This window comes from Nerophis ophidion, linkage group LG10 (genome assembly GCF_033978795.1).
Source record: "Nerophis ophidion isolate RoL-2023_Sa linkage group LG10, RoL_Noph_v1.0, whole genome shotgun sequence".
Taxonomy (NCBI): Eukaryota; Metazoa; Chordata; class Actinopteri; order Syngnathiformes; family Syngnathidae; genus Nerophis; species Nerophis ophidion.
The window spans coordinates 25,533,189-25,554,338 of record NC_084620.1 but is presented as its reverse complement, the minus strand read 5'-3'; the positions used below and the strand labels follow the sequence as shown (position 1 = coordinate 25,554,338).

Here is a 21,150-nt window from a genome sequence, read left to right as displayed (position 1 = left end):
AACCAACTGTGGGCGTTGTCTTAAATCAATTCACAGAATAATTCCCAGCAGAAGAAGCTTTGACAAACATATTTTGTAAGCACAGTACTGTACTGTATTTGTATGCATGCATATTTTTTCTTAATTTAAAAAAAAAATACCTAAAATGTTAAATAAACATTATAAAAATGTATACAATAATTGTCAGCAGCATGTTGTAGGATGTAGAACTTCTAAACTAGGGAAATTCAACTAACTTGATTTAGGGGGAGACATTTCTAGAAAGCTAAGAACCAGGTGGCCAGACTTTCCCCTTCACTATTGTTTTTATTTTGTATACTCCGGACCACTAACGTCCTCCACAGTAGACATTCGATTTTGTCAGCGTTATAAGAGCGCTTTTGTTTTGAAGGACCTACTGCTAAAAAGCTAGTCAAATATAATTTCCATGACAGCACTCTGTTTTTATCAATTGCCGCAAAAATGTGAGTCTCTCTCAAGTGATCACCTAAAATGGAACTTTCAGGAACACGACTAGTAACTACAGATGTTGGACAAATGACTACTGCCTGCATATGAAGTAAACTAGTTACAGCAACACCTTAGTTACATAAATCCATCCATCCATTTTCTACCGCTTGTCCCTTCAGGTCGCAGGGGGTGCTCACATCATGTAAAGCAATAAAACTGTCAAAAAAACGAAAAAAGAAAGGAATTGAAAAGGTGCCTTGAGGAACACCTCAGTAAAATCACAAGTTCAGATCTGTGTTCTGTTAAAATAGCAATGTGATGGGCCAATGGGTTTACAGTGGTCTAAAATCCTCTTACAACAGAAGCACTGTAGTTTCTACATTTTGAAGTAAACTCAGGAGTACGGTGTCATTCCCAGGACGGATGCGGACCCCCAGCTGAAGGGCCCTGATCTATGCCCTATAATATGCCACATGCTTTTGCAAATAGCATGTTTTTTTTCCGAAATTCGCAGCGGCTCCACATAAAAACAAACACAAAACTACTTTATTCCGTATGAGACAGAGCCTCAGCTTTCGGTGAAGTGCATCTCTTTCCTCCCATAAATAAGGAAAAAAGGGGTTGGAGGGGTGTCAATAAGCTTGAATGCATTGTTGTGCCCCATTAGAGGCTTACAAAGAGGCTTATAATATAACAACTATTTTTTCTCCCTTTAATCATCAAAGATACCTTCAAACCATCATAATCATTAAGTGTAAGGAAGAATATACAAACAAAATTCCATATTATAGTTTATTGAGAATATATTCAATATTTATTACATGAATACATAATTTGGTCAAATCTTACATTTCCATTTATTATAAGAAGAACATTTAAGAAAAATATTGATGAGGCTTAAAATGTAAAATTATTTGGATAACAAGTCTTATCAAGAAGGTTCAAATAAAAAAAATACATTTTTAAATTCCATTTTCAAGACTGTTAATGACTAATCTAATGAACACTACATCCACTCACACCATGCAATAATGCAATAAAAAAGACAAAAATGTTAGCTATGGTGTTACATTTTTGCATGTTATAGTCTTTAAAAAATGACTAATGGTGATTCACAGAAAAACGAATTATGAGCAAACTGTCCTTTTGGTGAACTTTTATGCTTTGCTACCACTCACCACCTCTGAGCTTTCTGCTGAAAATGGGTTGATGGAATTGGTTTCCATAGCTTGGTAAACAAAGAACAGGAAAGCAGCTGCTATCACCAACAGAAGCATCTTTTTCCACAGCGCCATGCCTGGGCGTGCTACTTTGGTTGGAGCAGCAGGGGGCACGGCAGACAAGAGCTTGGTGGTGCTGGGCAAGAGGTTGGGGGAGAAGGTTGGCACACTGCTGACTCTGTTGATGATACGGTTCTCTGTGTAGGATGAAGAGGTGGAGTTGCTGAGTATTTGAGCCGTTTTGGAAGAAAAGTAGGAGTTTTCATCATTCAAGAGATCACGGGAGGTGACGGGGCGTCCGGCAGCTCCCCGGATAGGTCGTCTGCAAGTGGCCCTACAAGAGGACAAAGACTTCTGATTTCTGGTTCTGAAAGTCCAACATGAATCATGAATCTGCAGTCTCAAAAGACTAATGCAGTACTTACGTAATTCCGAGTGAACTGTTGATGTCATTGGGGAACAGGTCTTTCAGAACATCCTTCTTGTCCACCTTAGGGGTTTGGTCACTGGCTGCTATCTTCTCCACCTATGTCATGTGAAAAAAAGGTGGATATCATGAATATGGGTGGAATATTCCACATTTTCACAAATCAAATGCTTAGCCAAATTAACAGATCAAACTCCAAACAAATAGGACACCTCACCATGTGACATGTAAAAAAAAAAAAAAAAGTTAGTCCAACCCCCATGTTCAACATACAAGGTCCGCCTGTGACTGCACAGACCTGTCTCACTGACATCTCATTGGACAGTGGCGATGCACAACTGCGCTACTCTAGGCTGCATGTCGACATGAGGTTTGTGATTTTCTGTGGTCTCCTTATGTAAGTCAGGTCATCTGGAGGATCACAAGCCACCTACTCACAAAGAAGCGTGTGTGGGTGACCTTTATCTACCCAACTGCACAGCTGTTACAACTAAAAAAAAAATTGACAGCTGTACACACACAAGCACAATTTATGTATTGACCACAACCAACCATATGGTGTGTGAGAGCTAAACCTGTTCGTGCTTCACCACCCATCACCACCATTCTGTTTGACATGTTCAGAAGTAATACACTGTACAGTGGAACCTGTTGATGTCGACAAGATTCACTTTGACATAAGCGGCTGTCGATATAACTGAAAATAGCCATGGATTACACATTTACTTGTGACTTTGTTCAGTGACATGAATTTATATTTTTGTTTTGATTCTTTTGTGTTATATATCATCTTATAATCTCATCTCACAAAGACTACTGTAAAGGCCTTCTCACTGTCTAAAATAGCTGTAAAGCAGCTGCAGTACATCCACAATACTGCTACTCGAGTCCTAACTCGAACTAGAAAATATGCCCACATTAGTCCAGTGCTTAGGTCATTGCACTGGCTTCCTGTTGCTCAGAGAGTCGACTTTAAAACAGCTTTGCTTTTGTAAAAGTCTTTTCATGGTCTTGTGCCAAAGCACATCTCTGACACGTGAGAGCCATAGGAACCATTTTTCTGCTGGTGCCCAGAGTCAGTAAAACAAATGGTTAGGCTGTGTTCCAGTTTTATGCTCCTAAAACCTGGACAATTATTCCTAAAGATGTGAAACAGGCTTTAATTTTGGCAATGTTCAAATTCAGCCTGAAAACATTTTTTTTTAATTATCTTTGTTGGCCCTGCGATGAGGTGGCGATTTGTCCGAGGTGGACCCCGCCGTTTGCCCGAGTGCAGCCAGGATAGGATCCAAGAAGTCAAAAATGGATGGATGTGCATGTCAACTAAAAGTATTTTATCTATACTTTTTTAATTTAATTTTAATTCCAAGAGTTTTTATGATGATTTTATCTTATGTTTTCATTTGAATGATTAATTTAATAATTATTTTCTTTTTAGTTTTGCTTTCTATACATTTTCTGTCCAGCACTTTGAATTGCCTTTGTTTACAAATTGTGCTCTATAAATAAACTTGCCTTGCCTGCAGTATTATGTTTTGAAAGTCTATTTAAAATTAGCTAATTACATTCAAAAGTGTAGGACTTTAGGATTTTCAATGAGAAACTGTTACCAGCTCAGGGTTAAATAAAAAAATATAGTATTCTACATGATCACGTTAGCATAAAGACACATTTTTTAAAAGAAATTACCTCTTGGTTGGTAAATTGGATGTCAACAAAAGTGATCAACCATGTATGTCGACATGAATTTAACCAGGCATGTTTATGTAATAACACAAACATGGCGGACAACAACTAGATGAGTTGGTCGCCTTAGACGGGTTGTCGACATAAGTGGGTTCCACTCTAATACAAAAAAAAACTGGTGCCACCACATACATACAGGAGAAGTTGAAACGTACCACTGCTTTCCCACTGCTTGGTTTGGATCCAAACTGCTCTAAAACTGACCAGTGGGACTCTTGCTTTTTAATGGGTGAGACATTTCGCATAGGACTAAACGTCACTGGATCAATTTTTGTATAGCAAATCAAAGGGAGGGAAGCCCTGGATTGCTTGGCAGCTGGTTGCGGGCTTTGTTCCTCTGGCCGGGCCTTTGGTTTGTGAGAAGTGAGAAGCAGAGTGTGACATTAGATTACACGTCTATGGATGCGCAGACTAAATCATTAATTACAACACAACCCAACAGATGATCTTAAAGATGTAAAACTTTTTCTCTGAAATTGGCCCAGGTCTTGGCTCATGTTCCTCGGACACCGGAATAAAAAGGAGGACAAAAAGAGAAGCTCCACTCCTGCTATATGTCGTGTTGGCCAAATGTATGAATAAAAACAAACTAATGCCAGTACGAGTAGAGATCACTCAAAAGCCAACCAATTAGTTTAACCTCTAAAATCAGGGTAGCATTTGTGCTTTGCAGCTCGTTTTTGATTGGCCAGCAACACTAGAGAAAAAAATTAAACACGGCATCACATCACACAAAAACAAAGAACATTTGTAAAGGTCTCCAGGTGATTTTTGGGTGCCCTGTTATGGAGAAAATAAAAATGTTTTTGTCTAGACTTGCTCATAACAACAGGCAGGTTTTGGTTTTGTTAGTATTTGGGATGGAATGGTTTATGAAAAAAATTAAAACCATTCATTTCACCTGACACAGTGTGTATAGTTCTGATTATGTTTTTTCTTTGTTATGAATTAGTTTGGAGCGGAGAGCCCCGTAATTTCCACATTAATGAAAATTAATGTGGAAATTACGGAATCACACTAATTAATGGCCAATAAAAACAGAATCTACTATTAAGAGTAGAACGTGTTGGTAACGGGCGTAATATGACTGAAATGCTGTCATTGTGATGATAAGCAATGTTTGTTACTCAGATCTCTAAGTGGCCACAGCCAAAAACAACTACGAAACTCATCTAAAAAGCAAAAGAGTTGTCAAATTACTTTTCTTTGCACCAGTTGATATGCTTTTTTACAAATGTTAAAACTACTTGTCGTCTAAAAGCCTAGTGAAAGGCACAGGAAAAACACCATGCTGCTGCTAATGCTAGACCTCAGTTGTAGTCGATGCAGTACACGATGCCAGGGATTGTAATAGAAAGACATGCTTTGTGTGATGTCAGCTAATGGGTTGTACTTGTATAGCGCTTGATAGCGATTCAGCAAAATTTAGCTACTAATGCTCGCTATCGATGAATGTACAGTATATTCTATCATGACAAACTGACTGCAAATCGTAGTCACTTTACCTCGAACCGATGAACACTTTTTATTCAATATAATTAGTAACATGCTGTCGTTCTTGTTATATTTTTTGGGTATAAAAATGTAACTGAGCGAGTTACACAGCCCCTTTAATGATAACTTGGACTGGTAAAAACTATAGTTTGGTCATCAGTGTTGAAATAATAATAATAACAATAATAATATTAATAGTGGTTAGAGTGTTTGCCCTGAGATTGGTAGGCTGTGAGTTCAAACCTTGGCCGACATACCAAAGACTATAAAAATGGGACCAATTACCTCCCTGCTTGGCACTCAGCATCAAGGGTTGGAATTGGGGGTTGAATTACCAAAATGATTCCCGAGTGCGGCCACCGATGCTGCTCACTGCTCCCTTCACCTCCCAGGGGTGAGCAAGGGGATGGGTCAATTGCAGAGGACACATTTCACCACACCAAGTGTGTGTGTGATAATCACTGGTACTTTAACTTAATTGTCTGTGTTTTTATAATGTTATACTGTGCATTTATACGTTTACTTTGTGCTATTTATGTGTGCACTTAATGATCTGCTTTTCAACTCATCATACACAGGATCATAACAATAAAGGCTTTCTTTTCTATTCTAATGATGCATCCTTCTGTGTGCTATATTTTACTAACTTCAAGCAGTTATTGGTATATTATGTTAAAATAATATGCTTTCACTTAAAAACACAGGGCAAAATTGTCTAATGATGTACAAATGTAAGGATTTTTGCATTTAATTCAAGTGTCGGAGCTGTAGGAGCCATTTTAGGTTTTATTTTATCAGATATTTTTGTAACAACTGATAACTGGTAATGGTGCATTAATGTGATATGGTTTTCTGTAGTGTTAAAAAGCAGGACAATGTACAAGAAACCAAAAACTGTGACAACAAAACCATAAAAAGATCCAAACCATGGATTTTGTGAACTCTTGCACTCCAAATTGGTATGGCAAAGCCCTCAAAAATGTGTCACCTATACCTCAAAGCTGAGATGTAGGTCGTTTTTTTCTGTAGAAATATTTAATAGCTCAGAATATCCTGACCCATATTAGCTTGCTTAGCGTGTTCAATGAATTCAAACGTGAATAGTATAGTGCCTCCTCACACCATTTAATTTCCCTACGCTGTGAAACAAGTTTGGACACCCCCTTCTTAAACCCTTAGCCACTTTTATCAAAAAAATATATCCCTAATCAATAAGGTTTGTCTGTGCATCTACAAGCTCTACGTGGATTATCTTGTTAGCAAAGTGAAGAGGAGAAAAAAGGTTATGTTTAGGACATAGCAGACACTGTATTTGTCCATATTGAGCAATTACCATAGCAACACAGACGACGCAGCAGTCCAGCAGTTTTTAAAGGGCTGAATAAGTGATAAGCCCAAAACTACCTGAATGGGCCAAGATGAGGCTGCCAAAGGCTCAGCCTGAGCAGGACTTTCCAACCTGTTGCAAACATTTCGGTTGGACTCCAATGTGACCTGATGATTTATTACAGGCCTGAGATCCTCAAGCAGTATTTGCTGGGAGAGAGAGAAGAAGAGTAAGGAGAAAACGAGCGAAAAGAACACTGCATTCAAAAGTGGAGTTGAATATTAAAAACAATATAAATTGTGTGGGATGGAAAAAATGTTAAGACACACAGAAATGTCACTTAGGTGAACCATGTCCTTCTAAACAGCAGGAGGAGCTGCTCACTCAAAATCACACATCACAAGGAGGGAATGAAACATTACTTCTTTTTCAGGGAAACCCCATTTAAATTTGTCAAATTAAACTTTTCACAAAACCAAAGATGTAAAGATATAGATTTTGTGTTGCACTGAAACAGACATTGTGGTAAGAGAACGAAAAGTCAGCAATGTAAAGAATCCACCAAGGCTAATCCACATCATGTGCTTTAAGTCTGACATAAAGAAAAACACAGTTTGCAAATGAACATGCAGCATTGCACTGAGTAAAATTAGCTTTTCTTCCTTTCCATGTGAGGGCACATTGTAATGGAACCCAGCCATGTTCCATGCTGCTGATATTAGTGGAAACTTAGTTTTTGTAAGGTTATACCTATTTAGCAGATAAACAGCTTTGTCACAGTGCGGCTATGCATCGTACCAGTTTACATACACTTATGGGATTGAAAGACAATTACATTTTGGGCCCTTAATAATTGATTTTAACCATTTTTTTCTGCAGAGTGAAATGACTATACAAGTTCAGTACATAATCAGTGATTTTTACGTACGCGATTTGACGCTCTTTGTAGCCATGAACAGGCTTCTGGCATAATTTCTTGCACAATATCGGACCACTCCTTTTGGAAGAATTGGGGGTTTCCTGAGATGAACCCTGCTTTTGTACAGAGTCCACAAATTATTTTATGAGTTGAGATCATTGTCCTGTTAAAACACTAAAAGGGTGCTTAAGTGTCAGCCGAACAGCCGTAGAATTTAAGTGAAGTTGAAGAATAGGGAGGTCACCTGTTTTATTGATTCTATACCCTCTGTGCAGTATTTAGTTGCCCACATTGGAGTGTATGGGAATTTCAGACAAGAAGGTATATACTGCGGATCCAGTTTAGGCTGATGTATATGGATTTCGCTGTAAACAAGACCAAAAATAGCCGTTGCCTGTAAGTTTACTCTTGACATACACTAGAGATGTAAGGAGAAAGGGGTATAAAGAGTTTTTAACCTAGAGCAGTTGACTTTGTTGTTTGCAAATTGGCCAAATTTAAATTTTTTTCAACTAAAAATAAATAACAACACCAGCAGCTAGCTTATGTTACCAATAGTGGTTTATAAGAACTTATTTGCTTTAAAAATGTCGATATTTTTTACAATTAGAAGTTAAACACTTCCCCGTGGACCGAAATCAGCGTTGGCTTTGATTGGCTTTCATTTTAAACATATATCACACTTGAATCAACATTGTAATTAATACTATGATCAATGTTAATTAAAAAATAAATGTGGGATATAAATAATAATGGAAGTATAATTGTTTGTATATATAGTATATAATTGATGCAAAGGTTTAATACGTGTACAAGGATATTTCACGCGCCTTTAAGGTGTATATAATTGAACTATGTTCATGTTGTGTATAATGTGTATTTATAATATGTTGTGCAAAGGAAATTTCATAATTTTCGGAAGTTCATTTTGTACTTGATATTGTTTATAGGGTTAGGCGCGATAAGTGTTCAACTTCAGCCTAAACCCTTTCGGTCTGCAAAATTTTCATTTTCAATCTATGAATGTATAGTTGTTTGTTTATTTTGTTGACCGTTGACCGAAGAATAATAATAAACTACAACTAAACTATTTTGTGTGTCAATGACACGGGTATGACCACCCACACAGGAGATCTTTCCGAATGACAGAATTAAAAAACAAATGCAATAAATCATAAATTAGGTGGCGGGTCGTTATGCTTTTTCTCTGTGTGTGTGCATAGATGGGGCCTATCCTGAAGGTTTTGAACAAGGGCGGGTCACAATGGTCCAATGTGAGAACCTTCTAAGTACTGTATCTACCTAACTTTGACATACAGCAGCTTTAACACAAGAGGACATTAATGTAATTCATTATTATTTTTTTAATAGAAATTACCTATTTGGGTCTCAAATCTTATGTTGACAAAAGCAGTAGACCATGCATGTTAACATAGGCTTAAGCAAGCACTTGATGATTTGTTCGACTTAAATTGGTTTGCTTACTGCAATCAGAGAGGACCAGAAAACTGAATCAAAAGGCTAAATGTGACAAATTTTTTCTAGCTTGTATTGCGATTAATTTTACTTCATACTTGGCCTATAAGTATTTAATAGGTCATGACCGTTAAACTCTAGAGCTACTATGAAATACAATAAACGTCATGTAAATAAATATAATCAATATGTATACCGAGTACTGGCATTTTAGGTACCGGTTCCTGATTGGGTCACTCCATGAAAATACTAGACTAATGATCCAGCTATCGGTACTTTTTTATCCATTGGAACGTCGTAATTATGACACGCGCGCTGTCACATTCATTCAGGTGCCGCTGCAAAGCATTAAAAAACACACACGGCGAAACAGCCAATTGATTGATTGATTGATTGATTGATTATTTTATTAGTAGATTGCACAGTTCAGTACATATTCCGTACAATTGACCACTAAATGGTAACACTCGAATAAGTTTTTCAACTTGATTAAGTCGGGGTCCACATAAATCAATTCATGGTGATGAAAGTGTAAACCGCCCCACTTCCAGGTTCACAAAAGTAAACAGAATCATAGATTTATGTGTCATCGGAATAGCGGGTGGAATAAATGTTCCCTAAAAAGCAGAATCTATATGCGAAAAGTCGCAATAATTGTCATAATGTGACCGAGTTGCTATCATTGACAGGAAAAGGGGAAACACACAACTTGACAAACACTTACTGTACCTCCGTGGAGCAGTGGCAGCCAGGGAAAATCCCTCTATACCCAGCCCTGCACGGTGAACCCTTCTGGGGCAATTTCTGTGCTTGCCTCCAGACACACAACCAAGTTAAACTACCAAACTAACTCTAAAATACAAAGCCGAAAATTTCCCAAATGACTTGTACCTGTCAGGTGATATTTCTTTTTGCAAATATAATGACTACTCCTTGCCTTTAAGCTGTGTAATAAAAACAGTGATCCTACTGCAGCCAGTTGTGGATGGCATCCTAATGATAGCAGACCTTATACAGTAATCCATCCATCCATCCATTTTCTACCGCTTATTCCCTTTTGGGGTCGCGGGGGGCGCTGGCGCCTATCTCAGCTACAATCGGGCGGAAGGCAGGGTACACCCTGGACAAGTCGCCACCTCATCGCAGGGCTAACACAGATAGACAGACAACATTCACACTCACATTCACACACTAGGGCCAATTTAGTGTTGCCAATCAACCTATCCCCAGGTGCATGTCTTTGGAAGTGGGAGGAAGCCGGAGTACCCGGAGGGAACCCACGCATTCACGGGGAGAACATGCAAACTCCACACAGAAAGATCCCGAGCCTGGATTTGAACCCAGGACTGCAGGAACTTCGTATTGTGAGGCAGACGCACTAACCCCTCTGCCACCGTGAAGCCCCCCTTATACAGTAAGTGACATTTTATTATGTTTTTTTGTCTCAGTGAGCAGAAATAAGTGATAAAGAAAAAAAAGCAAACGTGATGCGTTTTTTTAAAGTAATGCGCCACGGTATGCTTAAAATGATCAAAATACATAAATATTACCTGTCTGCATCGTTATTGATAATTATTGTTTATTAACAGATTCTATAGTCGTCTATATCCAAATAGCAATGCATCTAAAAAAAAAATCAATTATTTCCCCCATTTCTAATAGCCAGTATGTTCCAGGAAACCAACCAATAACAATTCTGGCAAGAAGAGTGGCCAACTATCCTTGTTGATGGCTACAGACGGCGCCTGGTTAAGGTACAATGTGTAAATTACAAAATTTAAATATTGAGGTTGTAAACTTTTGAAACTATGTAACCAGTTCTGATTAGAAAAAAACTAAAAGGAATTCAAATATGTTCACCCAATTTCTGTTTTTAAAAAGCGTTGATGACATTGTATAAATCAGTCCACATTTGAACAACAACAGTTGTTACAACTTTACAAAAATGAATATGAAATTAATGTCTATGGTTACTGTATGTACAAACTTCTGATGGGAACTGGAAATACTTTCACCAGTTATTTGGATTGATTACATTCTGTTAGGAGTTACATTAAAAGAGCAAAACAAGAAAATGTGAAAGACTAACACAAAACTTCTTAATTTTGGTTCATTAAAATTAATGTAACGAAAAACAATTTTGTCGAGTGACAATTGGGTTCAGAAATAAAATGATCAACCCCAAAAGCAGAGAATCTACTTACAGTCTTGTATTGGCTGCTCCGTGTGCGTGTTGTGATTGGTGTCTTCCCTCTGCTTCTTACTGGCTTCTCCACCACTGGAACTGGCTCAGCCTCAGGTTCTTCGACTATCACATCTAAAAACAAACAGTACTATAAATATATTAAGTATACAAGTGATTTGTACCTGTTTATGTTGATCCCCCTTAGACTGGCTGACTCACGTCGACATGAGCGTTTTGGATAAATGTCTATGTCAGAGTTGGACATGCGTTCTACTGAGGTGGCAAATTATGATGCGTTCAGTTTATCGCAGCACCAAGCAAACAACCTGAAAATTCCCGTCATATCAATTCCTAGATATGGTCGTAGTTTTATTAAGTGCACTACGCATAAGAAACGCAACAGTATTAATATTGCTACTACGGATAATTTGATCAAAAACTCCTTAAAACAGCCCACTACCTATAATATGGGCTTTTTAAACATTTATTTATTTTATTTAGCCTTTATTTAACCAGGTAAAATCCCATTGAGATCAAAGATCTCTTTTCCAAGGGAGACCTGGCCAAGAGGGCAGCAGCAAGGTTACAATAAAAACAGTAAACAACACAACACACAAAGGCCCAAGACAGAACTTTGAGGGACACCCTTTTTGACTTGCAGTACGTTTGAGGAAAAAACATAAGATAATTGTCTCCCAAAACGTTATTAGTTAATGAGGTCATTAGAGACAACAATCTTAACGTCAACGGTCTCAGCAAAACCTGGCTTAAACCAGACGACTTTTTTGCGCTAAATGAGGCATCTCCTCCTAACTATGCGCATATTGCCCGTCCCCTTAAATGGGGTTAATATACAACAAAAACTTTAACCTTAGTCCTAACCTAAATAATAAATATAAATCGTTTGAGGTGCTTACTATGAGGTCTGTCACGCCGCTGCCTCTATACCTGACTAATATCTACCGCCCCGCAGGGCCCTATTCGGACTTTATCAGAGAATTCTCATAGTTCGTTGCTGATCTAGTGACGCACGCCGATAATATAATTATAATGGGGGACTTTAATATCCATATGAATACCCCATCGGACCCACCGTGCGTGACGCTCCAGACTATAATTGATAGCTGTGGTCTTACACAAATAATTAATGAACCCACGCATCGCAACGGTAATAGGATAGACCTAGTGCTTGTCAGGGGTATCATCACCGTTTACAAAGTTATGATACTCCTGTATACTAAAGTAATGTCCGATCATTACCTCATAAAATTCGAAGTTCAGACTCATGTTCGGCAAGCTAATAATAATAACTGCTATAGCAACCGCAACATTAATGCTGCCACAACGACGACTCTTGCTGGGCTACTGCCCTCGGTAATGGCACCATTCCCAAAGTATGTGGGCTCTACTGATAACCTCACTAACAACTTACACCTATAGCTATGAAGTGCTTCGAGAAGCTGGTACGGACCCATATCACCTCAGTCCTCCCTCCCGAGCTCGACCCACACCAGTTTGCCTACAGAGCCAACAGGTCCACAGAGGACGCCATCGCCACAGCCTTACACTCCTCCCTGGGTCACCTGGAGACGGGGGGAAGCTACGTGCGGCTGCTTTTTGTGGATTATAGCTCGGCATTTAACACCATTATTCCTGATAGACTGGTGTCCAAACTGTCAGACCTGGGTCTCTCGAACTCCATCTGCATGTGGATTAAGGACTTCTTATCCAACCGCCCCCAGAGGGTGCAGTTGGGTCGCCACATGTCATCAAGCCTGCACCTCAGTACCGGTTCTCCACAAGGCTGCGTGCTGAGCCCCCTTCTCTACTCCATCTACACATACGACTGCACACCTGCCCACTCCAGCAACTCCATCATCAAATTTGCGGATGACACCACCGTAGTGGGGCTCATCTCGGAGGGAGACGAGGCTGCATATCGGGATGAGGTGGAGAAGCTGTCGGATTGGTGCAAAGTCAACAACCTGGCCCTGAACACCTCCAAGACCAAGGAGCTGGTCATAGACTTCAGGAGGAAAAAAACGGACATCCTGCCCCTGATCATCAGTGGTGACTGTGTGGAGAGGGTCTCCGACTTCCGCTCCCTGGGAGTCCACCTGGCCAACGACCTATCCTGGAGCACCAACACCACGGCTACCATCAAGAAGGCACACCAGAGACTGCACTTCCTGAGAATACTCAGGAACAACCACCTCTCACAGGAACTGCTGGTGTCCTTCTACCGGTGCTCCATTGAGAGCATCCTGACCTACTGCATCTGCGTGTGGTTCAGCAGCTGCACGGCCGCAGAGAGAACGGCGCTCCAGAGGGTCATAAAGACCGCCCAGAAGTTAATCGGATGCCCCCTCCCCCCCCTGGCTGACCTGTACAGCTCCCGCTGTCTCAGGAAAGCACAGAGCATCCTGAAAGACCCATTCCACCCCGGGCACAGCCACCTGGAACTGCTACCCTCAGGCAGACGCTACAGGGTGCTAAAAGCGAGCACCAATAGACTAAAAAATAGCTTTTACCCAAGAGCCATAGTAGCACTAAACAGGCACTGAGTGTCCATATGTCCATCATGTCCTCATGTGTAATGTTTAAATGTTTTTCTATTTTTTTTGGACTACAATGTGAAATAATGTTTTATGTATGTATACATAGATACATCTGTCATCTCTATCTTTTTTTTTTAATTTATTTTTTATTTATTTATTTATTTTATTTATTTTTTTAAATTTATACTACCATATTGTATATGCACCTTAGGAGGAGCTGCTCCAATTTCGTTGTTCTTTGAACCTGTTCATTGCAATAATGACAATAAAACTCTATTCTATTCTATTCTATTCTAACTTAAACTACGCCCTGCGCGAAACCATTGATAATATAGCACAGCTGAAGTTAAAAAAGGCTCCAAAAAGGCGTATCCCATGGTTTACAGAAGAAACTAGAGCTCATAAATTATGTAAAAAGCTAGAACGCAAATGGCACACGACTAAACTTGAGGTTTTCCATCAAGCATGGAGTGATAGTTCAATAACTTATAAACGCATGCTTACCTTGGCTAAAGCTAAATATTACTCAAATCTCATCCGCCTTAATAAAAACGATCCTAAATTTTTGTTTAGTACAGTAGCATCGCTAACCATACAAGGGACTCCTTCCAGTAGTTCCACCCACTCGGCAGATGACTTTATGAAATTCTCTATTAAGAAAATTGAACTCATTAGAAAGAAGATTAAAGACAATGCGTCCCAGCCACAACTGGGTTCTATTAACACAGATACGAATGTATATACGGCGGATACTGCCCTCCAAAATAGTTTCTCTCGTTTTGATGAAATAACATTAGAAGAATTGTTACCTGTAAATGGAATAAAAAAAAACAACATGTTTACTTGACCCACTTCCTGGGAAACTTATCAAAGAGCTCTTTGTATTATCAGGTCCATCGGTGCTAAATATTATAAACTTATCACTTTCCTCTGGCACTGTTCCCCTAGCATTCAAAAAAGCGGTTATTCATCCTTTCCTTAAAAGACCTAACCTCGATCCTGACCTCATGGTAAACTACTGACCCATGTCTCACCTTCCCTTTATTTGGAAAATCCTCGAAAAAATTGTTGCAGAGCAGCTAAATGAACACTTAGCGTCTAACAATCTATGTGAAACCTTTCAATCCGGTTTCAGGGCCAATCACTCTACGGAGACAGCACTCGCAAAAATGACTAATGATCTATTGCTAACGATGGATTCTGATGAGTCATGTATATTGCTGCTTCTCGATCTTAGCGCTGCTTTCGATACCGTCGATCATAATATTTTATTACAGCGTATCAAAACACGAATTGGTATGTCAGACTTAGCCCTGTCTTGGTTTAACTCTTATCTTACTGACAGGATGCAGTGCGTCTCCCATAACAATGTGACCTCGGACTATGTTAAGGTAACGTGTGGAGTTCCCCAGGGTTCGGTCCTTGGCCCTGCACTCTTCAGCACCTACATGCTGCCGCTAGGTGACATCATCCGCAAGTACGGTGTTAGCTTTCACTGTTATGCTGATGACACCCAACTCTACATGCCCCTAACGCTGACCAACACGCCGGATTGTAGTCAGCTGGAGGCGTGTCTTAATGAAATTAAACAATGGATGTCCGCTAACTTTTTGCAACTCAACGCCAAAAAAACGCAAATGCTGATTATCGGTCCTGCTAGACACCGACCTCTATTTAATAATACAACTTTAACATTTGACAACCAAACAATTACGAAGGCGACTCGGTAAAGAATCTGGGTATTATCTTCGACCCAACTCTCTCGTTTGAGTCACACATCAAAAGCGTTACTAAAACGGCCTTCTTTCATCTCCGTAATATGGCTAAAATTCGCTCCATTTTGTCCACTAACGACGCTGAGATCATTATCCATGCATTTGTTACTTCTCGTCTCGATTACTGTAATGTATTAATTTCGGTTCTCCCCATGTCTAGCATTAAACGATTACAGTTGGTACAAAATGCGGCTGCGAGACTTTTGACAAGAAAAAGAAAGTTTGATCATATTACGCCTATACTGACTCACCTGCACTGGCTTCCTGTGCACTTAAGATGTGACTTTAAGGTTCTTTTAATTACGTATAAAATAATACACGGTCTAGCTCCAGTCTATCTTGCCGATTGTATTGTATCATATGTCCCGGCAAGAAATCTGCGTTCAAAGGACTACGGCTTATTAGTGATTCCAAGAGACCCAAAAAAAGTCTGCGGGCTATAGAGCGTTTTCCATTCGAGCTCCAGTACTCTGGAATGCCCTCCCGGTAACAGTTCGAGATGCTACCTCAGTAGAAGCATTTAAGTCTCATCCTAAAACTCATTTTTATACTGTAGCCTTTAAATAGACCCCCTTTTTACACCAGTTGATCTGCCGTTTCTTTTCTTTTTCTCCTCTGTCCCCCTCTCCCTTGTGGAGGGGGTCCTGTCCGGTGGCCATGGATGAAGTACTGGCTGTCCAGAGTCGGGACCCAAGATGGACCGCTCGCCTGTGTATCGGCTGGGGACATCTCTGCACTGCTGATCCGCCTCTGCTTCGGATGGTTTCCTGCTGGCTCCACTTTGGACGGGACTCTTGCTACTATATTTGATCCACTTTGGACGGGACTCTTGCTACTATATTTGATCCACTTTGGACTGGACTCTAACGGTTATGTTAGAGCCACTATGGATTGGACTTTCACAATATCATGTTAGACCCGCTCGACATCCATTGCTTTCGGTCCCCTGGGGGGTCCTCGCCAAGGTTTCTCATAGTAATCATTGTCACCGACGTCCCACTGGGGTGAGTTTTCCTTGCCCTTATGTGGGCTCTACCGAGGATTTTGTTGTGGTTTGTGCAGCCGTTTGAGACACTTGTGATTTAGGGCTATATAAATAAACATTGATTGATTGAAATCAAATGAAAGAAAAAAAATAGCCATTGCTTATTCATTTACTTGTCACTTTTGTAAGAAAAATAACAACAGGAAGCAATCAATCATTTGTAAATCATTCTTCCAGTGACTATCTAAAAGGGATTTTGTTAAGTTTCTGTGGTTGAATCCAGGTGAATACTGCCGTGGTTTTATTTTTAAGTTTAGTTTGCACTAAATAGAAAGTCACTGTATGCAATCTAATGTTGTGTAACTAGACAGTAGTTATGTCGGTGTTAGCAATAATGACAAAGTTAAAGGGCACTTATTGTACACATGCCCCTAAAGCTGACCAACACGCCGGATTGTAGTCAGCTGGAGGCGTGTCTTAATGAAATTAAACAATGGATGTCCGCTAACTTTTTGCAACTCAACGCCAAAAAAACGGAAATGCTGATTATCGGTCCTGCTAGACACCGAACTCTATTTAATAATACAACTCTAACATTTGACAACCAAACAATTAAACAAGGCGACACGGTAAAGAATCTGGGTATTATCTTCGACCCAACTCTCTCCTTTGAGGCACACATTAAAAGCGTTACTAAAACGGCCTTCTTTCATCTCCGTAATATCGCTAAAATTCGCTCCATTCTGTCCACTAAAGACGCTGAGATCATTATCCATGCGTTTGTTACGTCTCGCCTCGACTACTGTAACGTATTATTTTCGGCTCTCCCCATGTCTAGCATTAAAAGATTACAGTTGGTACAAAATGCGGCTGCTAGACTTTTGACAAGAACAAGAAAGTTTGATCACATTACGCCTGTACTGGCTCACCTGCACTGGCTTCCTGTGCACTTAAGATGTGACTTCAAGGTTTTACTACTTACATATAAAATACTACACGGTCTAGCTCCATCCTATCTTGCCGATTGTATTGTACCATATGTCCCGGCAAGAAATCTGCGTTCAAAGGACTCCGGCTTATTAGTGATTCCCAAAGCCCAAAAAAAGTCTGCGGGCTATAGAGCGTTTTCCGTTCGGGCTCCAGTACTCTGGAATGCCCTCCCGGTAACAGTTCGAGATGCCACCTCAGTAGAAGCATTTAAGTCTCACCTTAAAACTCATTTGTATACTGTAGCCTTTAAATAGACTCCCTTTTTAGACCAGTTGATCTGCTGTTTCTTTTCTTTTTCTTCTATGTCCCACTCTCCCTTGTGGAGGGGGTCCGGTCCGATCCGGTGGCCATGTACTGCTTGCCTGTGTATCGGCTGGGGACATCTCTGCGCTGCTGATCCGCCTCCGCTTGGGATGGTTTCCTGGTGGCTCCGCTGTGAACGGGACTCTCTCTGCTGAGTTGGACCCGCTTTGGACTGGACTCTTGCGACTGTGTTGGATCCATTGTGGATTGAACTTTCACAGTATCATGTTAGACCCGCTCGACATCCATTGCTTTCCTCCTCTCTAAGGTTCTCATAGTCATTATTGTCACCGACGTCCCACTGGGTGTGAGTTTTCCTTGCCCTTATGTGGGCCTACCGAGGATGTCGTGGTGGTTTGTGCAGCCCTTTGAGACACTAGTGATTTAGGGCTATATAAGTAAACATTGATTGATTGATTGATTGATTTTCAGTCCTTTGAATTTGATATGGTTGTAGAGCAGTTACACATACTGTAATTACCTGCAGAGAAAGCTTTTTGATCGGATCTGCATCGCTTCTATGTAGTTTCTACATCCTGCAAAAACTGTTTTGTGTAATTAACTCCAACCCAACTCTCCTCTATATATGCCTCTCACAAAGCCCACTCTGCAAAGCCACACCTCCTTATTTTGCCATAATGGGATTGGAGTGTGAACAGCCATCTTTTACAATGGTATCAGAATTTCTCTTCTGAAAATGTCACCTAACCATATACAGCAGTGTGTTTTGATCCCCAATCAGATCTGTAACAGTGAGTGCAATTCCTTACCATCCTCCTTGTCACTGTAGAGTTCTGATTCAGAGTTGCCATTGTGGGTTATTTTAATCTCTGTGACCACTGTCTTTGTTATTGCTTCCTGTGCAGAACCACCATCAAGGAGCTTCTGCAACTTCTTCTCGTACAGCTGACGAGTAGATGCTGGGCGAATGAAAAAAATGGGTGAATCAGTCAAGATAAACTACATGATCAATCAATGGATTTAAGATTAACATTCTGATCAATTTAAAATACAATAAATATCTACAATAGTCAAGCAGGCCCAAACGATTCATCTTCAGAGTGGCAGCGTTCTAGATTTCATTTACTCAAAAATATGAAAAAAATGAATTTGTAACATTACATTTAGATTGCTGGAGTGACATACCACGTAATTGGTGAAATAATATTTTACACAAATATGTCCAGGTAAAATGTAATTACCAAGATGTGATTGTGTACTGATGCAAATTTCTATTTGCTGTTCTAATTCTAAAACTTTATTAAGGTAGTTCGTAGTTACATTTGTGATTTAACCTTAGTATAATTTAGAGTAGAGTAATATAAAAGATACACACACATCCAAATACATATGGACATCCATATAGGGCTGGGCGGTATATTGGGTGTTATAGTGATACATGTATGTTTTAGAAAGAGATATATATTAGAGACAATATTGCCGTAGCGGTATTTTTGCATGTAGTTTTGTTACGGTCGTTTGCTCTTCTCTGCGCCTGACGGGCAAAGCACAGGGCCTTCCCTTTGGCTCTTCTCCACCCCTTGCATATTTATGTAGGCCTCTCTGACGCACAATGACGCAACAAAACAAACTTTTCCATAAATATGGCGGCTCGGGTGCCAATTTCTTGACTCTTGAGTGATGCAATGCTTTGTTCACAGACTACATTTGGCTATGAGTGAGTGACTACAGCCGTATTTACACGTACACCAATTTGCTTGGGAACATATATCTGTACTTTTAGCGACCTATTCACTAATCTCATCTGTTTATGTTGTTCAGTTCTCTTACCGAATTAGCACAGCAGCTAGCGATAGCTTGTCTCTGCTCCTCGCTAGGTGTGTCAAATGTTTAGCTACTGCTCGGCTTGTAAGTGCCTCTCGAGATAGCCCGTGCGGACGAAAATATTATAGTGGCTGGGTAGCTGAAGAGTAGTTTCAAACTGAAAAGCCAGCGGCCTTCACCGCATCACCGCAGTGAGGCAGTAGAAGCTTCATCTATACCAGTGCACAAGCCTGAGGCCATAAACCGTTAATGAACAAAAACTGCTTTGCTTTGACATAGTACCGTCTAACTAATTTATAGAAATAAACAACACGTTACTACTTACAACAAAAATAATCTGAGTATGCTCCACACTGGTTATCTAGCCATAAAACCTAAAACACTTTTCACTTTTTGTTTAAGATAAAAAGGTGTATACCATATACCGCAATTCAGACTAAAAATACCGGCATATCAGTTTTGGTTCATATCACCCTGTCCTAAATCAATTCTTGTGTCATTCGTTTACTCAGTAATCATATACAAGCGGCTGCGAAAGGCAAGACCCAGGCATGCAGGGAACCCCCACAAGTATGCAACCCGTCCTAACCAAAACCGTGACGATGGCGTGCTAACTGCACTACATTATATTTATAACATGCCTTCTTACTACTACGTAAATTAACTTACAACAGGACTAAAATGCTATGCAAAATGTACAAGGCATTTGTGAATTTTACCACCTGTAGGCAGTGTGTAACACATGGGGGAAGCGCATGACCTCAATCTTTCTGGGCCACCCTGCACTGAGTGTCGTTCCAGTTTGACGTTTCTTCTATAGAGGGAGTTTTTCCTCTATAAACATGGCCTGATAATAGCATGGCCTTTCATATACTACATGGTTGTGCTTGCAATTAATCATTAGTTTTTTTAGCATATGCACAGGAGCAATCACACTAATTGAATATTATGTTTTGGTTGAGTGTTGTCAGTGTCTCCTATTCCTATAAAAGATTGTAAAATGTAAATGTGGAGGAGCATTTGCAATCCAGTCCGCTACATTGCGTGCATGCATGCATGCGTGCAAATGTTTGTCAGTGTATTGATTATCAGCCCAACCAGCAGCTGCCCAATCCCACCACTGCACACATGCATATGTGCACGCCAAATGTAACAGATGAGAGACCATATAAATAACTGACTCACCCACAATCGGGCCAGCATGCACTCCATGCTTGATCAGTTCTTCTCTCAGGTCTTCGTCAGTCAGCGTTGTCACGTCCAGCTCCACTGGGATTTTGTCAGTTTTCCGAGGTGCTTTCTGTGAAAACCATGGATTGTTAACCATGGAAACATAAGCAATGTGTTTCCATCCTGTGCCCTTGTAGATCAATTGTTCTGACTTCATGTCATTAGAAAATAACACTCAACTGGTCTGGTGGAAGGAAGGTCACTTTTGGTTTTAGATTTCAGTTTGATTAAAAATGTGGCCTCCTTTGGGCTTTACAATGTTTTGATGAAGTAAGGTAGG

General features: G+C 40.0%; 1 protein-coding gene across 6 annotated transcripts in view; it reads right to left on the bottom strand.

Annotated features, from left to right (window-relative positions):
* Window positions 1-1,228: 1,228 nt before the first annotated feature.
* The window catches only part of tmpoa (thymopoietin a), a 42,359-nt gene continuing 22,437 nt past the window's right edge, over window positions 1,229-21,150 (bottom strand). For 2 of the 6 annotated variants that reach the window (XM_061913174.1, XM_061913171.1), the window contains exons 2-8: window positions 20,826-20,940; window positions 18,626-18,775; window positions 11,264-11,376; window positions 6,742-6,873; window positions 3,999-4,190; window positions 2,096-2,196; window positions 1,229-2,004 (exon numbers count right to left, since the gene is read on the bottom strand). In XM_061913174.1, the coding sequence (XP_061769158.1) occupies window positions 1,608-2,004; window positions 2,096-2,196; window positions 3,999-4,190; window positions 6,742-6,873; window positions 11,264-11,376; window positions 18,626-18,775; window positions 20,826-20,940 (1,200 nt within the window). In that variant the 3' untranslated portion in view covers window positions 1,229-1,607. Of the gene's footprint in view, window positions 2,005-2,095; window positions 2,197-2,395; window positions 2,528-3,998; window positions 4,191-6,741; window positions 6,874-11,263; window positions 11,377-18,625; window positions 18,776-20,825; window positions 20,941-21,150 lie in introns of those variants that run through there. The other 4 variants (XM_061913176.1, XM_061913172.1, XM_061913173.1 and 1 more) reach the window with 4 other exon arrangements.